This window comes from Diplotaxodon limnothrissa, linkage group LG22 (genome assembly GCF_057381915.1).
Source record: "Diplotaxodon limnothrissa isolate DT_005_m linkage group LG22, D_limnothrissa_male_GT1.1, whole genome shotgun sequence".
NCBI classification, from domain to species: Eukaryota; Metazoa; Chordata; class Actinopteri; order Cichliformes; family Cichlidae; genus Diplotaxodon; species Diplotaxodon limnothrissa.
In genome coordinates this window covers 20,272,654-20,283,046 of record NC_140616.1, presented here as the reverse complement: position 1 = coordinate 20,283,046, position 10,393 = coordinate 20,272,654, and the positions used below count along the sequence as shown (strand labels likewise).

General features: G+C 41.6%; 2 protein-coding genes across 3 annotated transcripts; one reads left to right on the top strand and one right to left on the bottom strand.

Annotated features, from left to right (window-relative positions):
* Nucleotides 1–1,478: 1,478 nt before the first annotated feature.
* Nucleotides 1,479–2,777, bottom strand: LOC146609849 (uncharacterized). Of its 2 annotated transcripts, none has more exons than XM_085346940.1 (4): nucleotides 2,724–2,777; nucleotides 2,299–2,380; nucleotides 1,965–2,186; nucleotides 1,479–1,876 (listed from the first exon to the last, which is right to left on the bottom strand). In XM_085346940.1, the coding sequence occupies exons 1-4, from the start codon at nucleotides 2,775–2,777 to the stop codon at nucleotides 1,479–1,481; spliced, it is 756 nt and encodes a 251-aa protein (XP_085203066.1). The 2 variants fall into 2 exon arrangements, with proteins under 2 accessions (XP_085203066.1, XP_085203067.1); XM_085346941.1 differs by having other exon boundaries at nucleotides 2,302–2,380.
* Nucleotides 2,778–5,294: 2,517 nt separating this feature from the next.
* Nucleotides 5,295–10,203, top strand: klhl7 (kelch-like family member 7). The gene is made up of 12 exons (XM_085346131.1): nucleotides 5,295–5,423; nucleotides 5,552–5,654; nucleotides 6,180–6,273; nucleotides 6,371–6,495; nucleotides 6,576–6,751; nucleotides 6,847–7,021; nucleotides 8,076–8,218; nucleotides 8,484–8,724; nucleotides 8,948–9,149; nucleotides 9,241–9,338; nucleotides 9,457–9,640; nucleotides 10,038–10,203. Exons 1-12 carry the CDS (start codon nucleotides 5,295–5,297, stop codon nucleotides 10,201–10,203), a joined length of 1,836 nt encoding a protein of 611 aa, XP_085202257.1.
* The last annotated feature ends 190 nt before the right edge of the window (nucleotides 10,204–10,393 follow it).

Here is a 10,393-nt window from a genome sequence, read left to right as displayed (position 1 = left end):
CACACTTTACACCTAATTAATCCAAAGCCAAAGACAGAAACACTGCTCCAAAACTGTCCCTCTCTGGTAAACAATAAATGACCATGTGACAATAGCCTTTAGAACAATGGATTTTTGGAAATTAATTATCAACATGGCATATGACCATGTGTTGGTGGGCTTTTAGGTTAATAACAGTGGGAAAGTTGCGGTTTTTAATCAGTTAATAGAAGTCTGTATATTGAAACAGTAAAACATCCCACGCACAATCACGACAAACCTCCAGTTTAGTTTTCAGCTGCTGTTGCAGTGAGCTTTCATGTCATATCATGTCAGCTCTGTCATGTCTGGGAAACATACCAGCCATGAAGTTCGCAATCTGTTAAAGCAGAGTCCAGGCAGAGTTGTGGGAAAGCTTCGCAGAAATCAGTGAACCTATTCTGGTAAAAGTCACACACACACACAAAGTAGTGGCACGTTTATAAATTTAATTCTGGAGTTCAGACAAGCTTTGTCATTGCGGTGCTATTTCTAAAAGTCTGATGAGGATGAAACGATGAGCGGTTGTTAGATAAAAGTGAAGCGGCATTGCCCCCTAATGTTGGCTAGGGAAATTACATGTATTCGAGAAAAGGGGACCTGCAGTGCTCATTTTCAACTGCACAAGTTGCCAATTCCACAGCACTCATACATCCTCATACCACCAGAGATGCAGACTTTTGAACTGAGCACTGGTAACAATTGTCTCTTTAGTCCAGAGGATGGAGCTTTCCTGTTTTTGATTTGATTTGTCTGACCACATTGCCTCAGTCCAGGTTAAGTGCCTCAGGGAAGACAGCAGGGTTTTTTGATCATGTTCACATATGGCTTCTTCTTTGCATGATACGCCTTTAACTTAAATTTGTGAATGACATGGCAACGCATGTTTACAGACAATAATTTCTAGAAGTGTTTCATGAGCCCATGTAGTGATTTCCATGACAGGACTGTGCGTTTAATCCCGTGCATTCAGATTTTCAGCCTTGTCTCTTGTGCACAGAGATTTGTCCAGATTCTCTGAAACCTTTGATGGCATTATGCACTGTAGATACACAGATATATTCAAAGTCTTCACAATTTACATTGAAGAACATCATCAAAGCTAAATCTAAAAGAAAAAAAATTCTAAAATGGAATATTTAACACAGTTTGAAGCTTGAGCTTTTGGCTTTTACACAGTTACACACATCGAGAGTTCATTATTAGAACCTTAAACCAGGTTAAGTATGAGCATCTACCACTCTAACAATACATATGACAGAATGTAATGACGCAAAATAAAAAAAACCACTTTAAACCTATTTAAAGTGTTAGAATACGTTTCTATTATAATCAAATAATAAAAGGAGATATGACAGTCTTGATACGATTGGTGGGGATATTTATGGAGATAACCCATGGAAATGCTGTACTTCCGCATTGCTGTCGGTTAAAACAAAACTTTTAGAAAGATATGTGCACTACAGTTGAGCCCCTGCTATCTGTGCAGCCTCAGTGAGAACTGCCGTGGCCTGTTGTCTGTATCCTTGAGACAACTCTTTGGCCCTCCTCACTTCCCTCATGTTCTCCTCCAGGTTCTCACTAAGTCTCCCTTGGTCTTGGTAAGTTTCTGCTGCCTTCTTCACTTGCTCAGCCATTTTATCATGGCTACGGAGCAACCAGCCGATAAGCTCTTGAAGGGTGGTCCCCTTTGAAATGGTCATCCTGGTGCTGTCAGAAGCACCCTTCAGTTCGTTCTGAGCCCTCTGCAGACGTGGAGGAAGCGGTTTCCCCTCACCTGCGCCCTCAGACCACACAGGAACCGCACTGAGGAAGAAGTCGTAGCCCTTCATCTTAAGAGAGACCTGGTATGTTGGTTCTGGAAGTACATGAGTTTTTAAAAAATGGGGGAGGGAGTGAGGCATCAGCTACCATGAAGCGTGTGTTAAAAAGTATGTGTCACTCACCCTGCTCCTCTCTAATCTTCCCCAAACACTGAACAAAAGCAAGGGTGTCATCATGGGAACAGTCACAGCTCTGCTGGAGGTTTCTTATATGCTGCACCATGGCCTCGTAGCCTTCCTGCTGCTTGTTGAAGGTCTCAGCCATCTCCAAAAACCTCTGATCCAGCTCAGGCACGCACACTCGCCTCATCACCAGCCGTCCAATCCGTCTCACAGTCTGTGCATCTGAGTAGAAAAAAAGAAAAAAGAAAGCACGAGTAACACAGCAAGAAAAACAGGTGGATCAAATTCATCTGTCATTTTTATAAGTATTAAAAAAAAGTCTGAGATGACTTGCCGCTGTCCGCTGATGAACGGCTCAGCCTGGCGGATTCAGCACTATTGACTTCAGAGCGTCGGGAATCCAGGAGAGGCCGTCTCTGAAACAGCGAAAGTTGGTTTTATTTACATAGTGTTTTTCTTTTCTTCTTCTTGTGCCACAAATATTAGGCATATTTGATCACGTGTACCAGTGCAACGATGTGATCATAAACTCAGCTTCAATATTATAATAATTATGTTTCAAATCCCCAACAAAAGTAGATTATTAGGTGAAGACCCAGTAATGCTACATTACAGCAGTTAAGAGGATCCCATCATTTTACTTGCAATGGAAAAATCGAGCGAAGCGAAGCTGTATAGTTTCCTTGCTAAACTCTAAGGAAGCCACTTTACGCTCTTATAAAGACACCATAAAACCCAGTGCAGCGCATAAACACATACCTCATTGTTGTTGGAGTTATCGCCAGAGAAGCAGCAACAGCATAAACGGAACATTTTCTGCGGCTCTGTGGCCTCTCAGTTTGTTTTCAGGTCACTTATTTCTAACAAGGCAATTGTAGTCCGCATTCTCCGTGACGTCAGCGTCATGAGAGTCGAGGAAAGAAAAGCTTCCTGGTTTTGTATTTTACATTGTTGTACAGATAAGAATTCAACAGGTGCAACGACAGGTGAGCTACTACAGCGCATGCGCTTTGCGGTGCTTTGCATGCCGCAAAGCTGAAGCAGCTTTGATATGCCTGTCCGATAGGATATAAAACTACAGTTTTGTTCTGAATAACAGAGTTCGCAGAAATATACAGTTAATATACAGCTAAAGTCCAACCAGAGCAATAACTAGTGCAGTAAACAAACACCCTGACTAAAAAAAAAACCCCTATATTATAATTAGTCCACAACCTATTATAACCTATATATATCAATGCTGTGTATTTTACTGGTACCAGTTATGAAAGACAAAGCTGCAAAAGTGAGCTGTTTGGATAATTACAGGCCGATTGCACTAGCCAGTATTTTATCTAAGGTGTTAGAAAGAATCCTGTTTGATAGAGTTAGTGTGTTCATCTCTTCTCTGGATAATCAGTTTGGCTTTAAACCAAAGCACGGCACTGACATGTGCATATATGCACTCAAGGAAATAGTCAGGTTGTATAGGGCTAAAAATTCATCTGTCCTCATGTGTTTCATTGATGCCTCTAAGGCTTTTGATCGAGTGAACCACAGAAAACTTTTTGATAAATTGAAGACACGGGGAGTTCCTCAATACATTGTGAGGATTCTCTCTTACTGGTACGCTCATCAGAACATGCAGGTTAAATGGGGAAGCAGTATTTCTGCCCCCTTTGGTGTCAGCAATGGTGTCAGACAGGGTGGGATTTTGTCTCCAATTTTATTTAATTTATATGTCGATGATTTGTCCATACAGCTGAGAGCCTGTAACACTGGGTGTATATTAGGTAAAACACTGATAAATCATCTCATGTATGCAGATGACCTGGTTGTTTTTAGTCCAAGCAGTGCTGGGTTACAGGATCTTCTTAATGTCTGTACTGAATATGGTGTGCAATATGACATTGAGTACAATGCTGCTAAAAGTGCTGTTTTGATATGTAGAACCAAGCAGGATAAACAGCTAAATTTCCCTTTGTTTAAACTGGCACAAAAAACTCTTGAAGTTCATAAAAAGGTGAAATACCTCGGTCACTTTATTACTGAGCAAATGAATGATGATGATGACATATACAGACAACGATGTAAGCTCTATGTGCAGGCAAATACCATTGCACGCAAATTCAGCTTTTGTTCACTTCCAGTTAAAGTGGCTTTGTTTAAAGCGTATTGCACACCGCTATATACTGCCCCCTTGTGGTCATCCTACAAACAATGTAGCATGCAGAAGCTGCATGTTGCATATAATGATGCGATGAGAATCCTTTGCAGGATACCTAGAAGTGGTAGTGCCAGTCAGATGTTTGTAGCTGTGGGTGTCTGGACTTTTAAAGCACTTTTAAGAAAGTTAATGTTCAGTTTTAGAGAACGACTGGATGGTTCGAGTAACAGTATAATTTTAGCACTTACAGATCCGACAGTGAGTGGTTCCCGTTACTCATCCAGTCTCAGAAAGCACTGGTTAAAGTGTTTGTGTATTTATTGATTTATTTTAAGTAATTGTGTTTTATGTATATTATGGTTTTATATTTTTACAAATGCTTTATATACTTATTTATATACATATATATATTTAATGGTATACCTTGTGTTGTGTGTGTGTGGGGGGGGGGGGGGGGGGGAGTTGTGTGTGTGTGTGTGTGTTTCTTGTCTTGTTTTTATGGACATGTAGTCTGCCAATAAAGATTGAATTGAATTGAATTGAATTGATATCGTCCCACCTATTCTGGAGACACCGATGACTGTAAGAAACAGCCTTTTCTACAGTCACTCGGAGACACTGACATATTATTCATCCAGGTGAAATTAGCTGTATCCCAACTGTACTATAGAGCTATAGAGAAACTTTTATGTTTTATTCACACCTGCTGTTTATGAAAACCAAAGGGAACTGCTGGGCTTATTTCACAACTCTTCTTGGTCTCAGAGTTGTAATACAATTTATGTCCAGGCTACAGGGGGCAGCATTACGACATTCTGTGCAGACCACAGAAGAAGGCGAAAAAGACGGAAAAAGAAGAAGCAGAAGAAGAGCATCACAACAACCAGAAAAAAATTGAGTTCTAGCTACACGAATGAACAATTAAGCTAACACGTTGTGCTTATTTGTTTTGTTTTTTAACCCCTGGCAGACAAATTAATTTATCCATATGTAGAAGCCGCCGTGAAGTTGTCGGCCTTTAAATTCATACATTCACAACAAGCTGCTGTCGGGGTTTGCAGGCAAACTGCCTGTAGCTAAGCGACAACAAAGAGACTACAGCTGTACGCTGTAGTCATACTGTTAGCGTTGGTGCCAAAATCCTTCATTTTTTCCTTCGTTTTCCGTCAAGTAGTCAGACTGACATGACGGGGATGGCTTCTCCAGAGAAGGCGTCAAGCTCAAAAAAGAAGGGCGAGAGAAAGTGTGCCACCAAAGAGGAGTACAGGCAACTGTCCAGCATCATGGGAGTCATGAACAATTTGAGAAAACAGGTGTGAGTGTGTGTGCGGGAGAGAGAGAGGGAACACGAACCAAAAGTACCAGGCTGAATATCTTTAAGAGGGCTTTACATTAGGCATTTCCTCTGTTCTGACACCTGATTACTGCGTGTGATTTGCAGGGTACTCTCTGTGATGTGACCCTGGTGGTTCAGGGAAAGCACTTCCCAGCCCACCGAGTGGTGCTTGCTGCTGCCAGCCACTTCTTTAGCCTCATGTTCACCAGTAAGTCTGACAAACACAAATCAAGACCAATGGCGGCATATTGGGGGAGCAAGAGTGTGATTTCTTATTATATTTTAGAAGGTAGTAGATGCAGATGTATGTTGCATAAATAATGAGAATTGTGGATTCCTGTTTTTGGCTTTTAAAAGTTGAATGAGCAAAAGGAAAGAAATTTAAATGTAAAAGTATATGCCAGGCGAGCATGTACTGCATCTCCACACCCCAAAGGCTGTGTCCTCACTGCAGAAAAACTGAATATTTTACTTAGTGTCATCTGCCCACTCCTAATCTAATAAAGGCAAACATAGGAATTAGTCTATTTAAGTAATTACATTGATTGTGTGTTTCTCAATAAAGATGGCACAAAAGCTGAAAGTTTATAACCACCCCTATAACGATTACTATGTATTTTTATGCATAATCTATTTATTACTGCTTCCCATCTTGACACACCGACAGTGATGTTGTCATATAGTGCTAGTACACTTGTTATATTTGTGTTTGTTATATTTTCTTCACTTCTAGCCAGAATGATGGAGTCAATGTCCCACGAGGTGGAGCTCAGGAGTGCTGAGCCTGAGATTATTGAGCTGCTGATTGAATTTATCTACACTGCAAGGTAAGAATTGTGTATCAAATTAATTATTACAGATAAAAAAAACAGAAGCATTTTTATTGAGAGAGGCATGTTTGTTTTTTGTTTGTGTGTGTGTCAGAATCTCCGTGAACAGCAGTAATGTCCAGTCACTGCTGGATGCAGCCAATCAGTATCAGATTGAACCTGTGAAGAGGATGTGTGTGGAATTCCTTAAAGGACAGATTGATGCAACAAACTGCCTAGGTGATTGCACAAATACAAATACAGACCTTCCATTTGTGTTACACATGATATTTACTTACTCTTGTTCTGTTCTCCTGTAGGCATTTCAGCCCTTGCAGACTGCATGGACTGTCCAGAGCTGAAGGTGGCTGCAGATGATTTTTTTCAGATTCACTTCACTGAAGTCTATAAATTGGATGAATTTCTGCAACTGGATGTTGCGCAGCTCACACATCTGCTGCACCAGGACAAACTCACCGTCCGTGCTGAGGCCCAGGTACGCGTGTATACATCCTTTAAATATATTTGTGCCAAAGAAGACGTCTGTCACCAAAAATTTGTTAACATGTTCTTCTGTTGCGTTGTGCTCAGATTTATGATGCTGCAGTGCGCTGGCTGAAGTATGATGTGTGTAACAGAAAGCAGTACATGGTGGAGGTGTTGGGGTGTGTTCGCTTTCCACTGGTTTCCAAAACATTCCTCTCCAAGACTGTCCAGGCCGAGCCCCTCATCCAGGACAATCCACAGTGCCTCAAGATGGTCATCGGTGAGCAGGAAGAGTCAAAAACACGTGCACGCATGTACAAATTCTACATTTCAAGTGAACAAAATGAGCAGACAAAGTTACCGGTAACTGTCTCGTTCATGTCGATGGACAAAAAAAGCACAAGCAGTTCACACTGGCAAAAAAAAGGTTTTAAGGATGTTTTATAAATGCATTAAAAGAGTAATATCTCATTTATATGTAAGTATTTAGACTTCTCGTGCGGCACCCTTGGGTCCAGTCTACTTGGAATTATCCTAGAGCCCTTGCTTTTGGAAGTTTCTCTAATTTTTCTCAGCAGAATTGTTCAGAAGGTTAGTTGCTCAGTGACTTCTTTCCCCAAAACACTGCACTTACTGTATCTGGTGCTTTTTGGTGAACTCCCTGCAGGCCTACTCTTGAGGTCTTAGCCACCTGTTTAACTAAGACGCTCTGTTTCACATTACTCAGGAAGCCTGTTAGTTATTCCAAATTTCTTCAATTTAAGCATGGCTGAGGCTGCTTTTAGTGCTTTAAAAATATTTGTAATCCATCCCCAGATCTATACTTTGGCACAGTCCTGTCTCACAGGTCTGCGGAAAGTTCAACTCAACTTCACCTCTTTGTTTTCAGACGGGTGTGAGTCTTTAGTAATTGTGTCCAGTCCAATTATTATATTGGTTGTAGAGGGACGAGTTAAACTGTATAAACCACTAACAGGTAGATTGCACCAGAGCTCATAATACGGGATCTGAATACTTCGGTAAATGGGAAATTTCGTAACTCTTTCCTTTTACTTTGTCATTGTGGATTATTGCATTTTGATTAATTGTGGAAAATAAATTCACTCCAATTTTATCCAAGTCTAACACCCTCTAAAACAAAATGTGAAATACTTGAAAGACTTGCCCTGGAGTCGTAGAAGTGCTGAATCTTAATCTAAATGATCTACATTCGACATTATTATGATAGCAAAAGATAGATGTATAACATATATTGGGTATTTCATTACCTCAAAGGGCTGCTCGCTTTACTTGAGCACGCACACAAAACAAAATAACCAGTGCTTTTCTCCAAGGTGGGATGCGTTACCACTTGCTCTCCCTGGAAGACCGTGAAGACCTGGGAGAGAGCAGTCGGCCACGACGCAAGAAGCACGACTACCGCATTGCTCTGTTTGGCGGCTCACAGCCTCAGTCCTGCCGCTACTTTAACCCGAAGGTACCGGGCTGCAAATGCTAATGAGTTATAGTCACAGGGGCAATCACACCAAAGAACAATTAAAGGGAGTGCAGATATGTGCTCTTGAATATTACAGTATAATTAATAAGCTAAAGATAAGATTGTTTGTTTTTGTTTTTTTTAAGGTTTTAATTTTACAGGCACCTAATCTGTTCTTTGGTTCACAAAACACTCTATGAGACTTGAGTTTAGTCAGGTCTGTTGAAATCATATTTGGGAATGTTTACAATGGTTTTCCATACAGGACTCTAGCTGGACTGACATCCGCTGCCCCTTTGAAAAGCGCCGTGACGCCACAGCTATCTTCTGGGACAATGTGGTTTACATTTTGGGTGGCTCACAGCTCTTTCCCATCAAGCGTATGGACTGCTACAACGTCCTGAAGGACAGCTGGTACTCCAAGCTGGGTCCACCCACACCTCGCGACAGTCTGGCTGCCTGCGCTGCCCAGGGAAAGATCTATACATCTGGGGGATCAGAAGTAGGTAAGCATGAAGTGAGGGGAGAAAAGATTTAAAAATGAGAGACTCTGGGATCTTGTGCAACTACCCAAAGAGATGCAGACATGTGATGGGGAAAGTAAGCTGGTTTGTGCTACTATTATTACATTCTCTAAAAAAGTAGGAACATTTAAATAGTAAAGATGTCTTGTTAAAGCATAGATAATGATTTCTTCACGGTTGACCGACCACCAACATGTGCCTACAGGCAGCTCAGCCCTGGACCTTTTCGAATGCTACGACACCAGGACAGAGTCATGGCAGATTAAAACAAGTATGCTGATGGCGCGCTGCAGCCATGGATCCGTGGAGGCCAACGGGCTCATTTATGTTTGTGGAGGAACGGTGGGGAACAATGTCTCTGGCAGAGTGCTCAACAACTGTGAGGTCTACGACCCCAACACGCAACAGTGAGTCAACAAACATTTAACATACAACGCTTCTTAATGTGCCCATTTAAAGTGCCATTGGCCTGTTCCACTCAATTTTTGCCTTTCACAGATGGAGGGAGTTATGTGGGATGAGAGAGGCCAGGAAGAACCACGGACTGGTGGTTGTAAACAACAGGATATATGCTGTTGGAGGGCAGGGAGCAATAGGTAATTCATCGTCCCCCCAGATTTTTATACCGCCCATCCACTCCCCGTCATTTTTTTCCTACCTTCAGTGGCCCTAATATGCAATCATATGCACAACTGTCTGTGTGTGTGTTTCTAGGTGGACTGGACTCGGTTGAATACTATGATATTGCAACTAACGAGTGGCGTGGCGCTTCACCTATGCCGTGGCGAGGTGTAACTGTGAAGTGTGCGGCAGTTGGTGATATCATCTATGTGCTGGCAGGATTCCAAGGAGTGGGACGCCTTGGACACGCCCTGGAATACCACACTGATACTGACAGGTTGGGTTATTAACTGAATACTACCCAAATAATACAATTTGATTGATACTGCTGAAGAGTCTTTATCAGTAGTATGTGAACACCGCATGACCACCTTCTTCATTGACATTTTCATTAAATTTTCAGGTCTGGCTATTTCATTCATTAATTCCTTAGTTGTTTTTGGTGGTTACTGTAGCTGGGTATATATTGCTAATAGGTGTAATAGCGTATTAGCTAATAATCATACTAGTAAAAAAATACTCATAAACATGCTGTCAAACCATTTGAGTTGCATTTCTTCACAAAACATTGTTCAATTCAGTCACCTGGGCAACGCAGGCTGTAAATCTATACAGTTAAGTAGTAACTTGTTTAAACGCTGAATCGAAATATTCTGATTTTCTTCTTCGCTCAGGTGGGTGACTTGCAACAAGGTGCGAGCTTTTCCCGTCACAAGCTGCCTGATTTGTGTGGTCGACACCTGCGGAGTCAACGAAGACGAAGACATGGACCTCATAGACTCTCAGCCACATGCTGCAGCCACTGCCGCATCATCTTCCTCAGCCTCATCATCCTCATAGCAGTAGAGGTAGTTTAAGCGTACTCGTATATTGAGTTGTGATGCTTGTCGACAGTTCTGACAGCCAGTCAACTGATTTCTGTGGGCTTGTTTTTCAGAAAGGAGCTCATAGTAAGGGTTAGGCTGTAAAGTGGTTATGTTCTTTAACCAGTGAAGTAGGCAGTTTCCTTTTGGCTACTCCAAAATTTTAT

Bases quoted from the DNA above. Each gene is read 5' to 3' on its own strand.
- LOC146609849 (XM_085346940.1), bottom strand. From the start codon at position 2,777: ATGTTCCGTTTATGCTGTTGCTGCTTCTCTGGCGATAACTCCAACAAC. The intron at 2,381-2,723 runs GTATGTGTTTAT...TCGCTGTTTCAG, and splicing joins ATAACTCCAACAACAATGAG to AGACGGCCTCTCCTGGATTC. The intron at 1,877-1,964 runs GTGAGTGACACA...ATGTACTTCCAG, and splicing joins GAAGATTAGAGAGGAGCAGG to AACCAACATACCAGGTCTCT.
- klhl7 (XM_085346131.1), top strand. From the start codon at position 5,295: ATGACGGGGATGGCTTCTCCAGAGAAGGCGTCAAGCTCAAAAAAGAAG. The intron at 5,424-5,551 runs GTGTGAGTGTGT...TGTGATTTGCAG, and splicing joins TGAACAATTTGAGAAAACAG to GGTACTCTCTGTGATGTGAC. The intron at 6,496-6,575 runs GTGATTGCACAA...GTTCTCCTGTAG, and splicing joins TGATGCAACAAACTGCCTAG to GCATTTCAGCCCTTGCAGAC.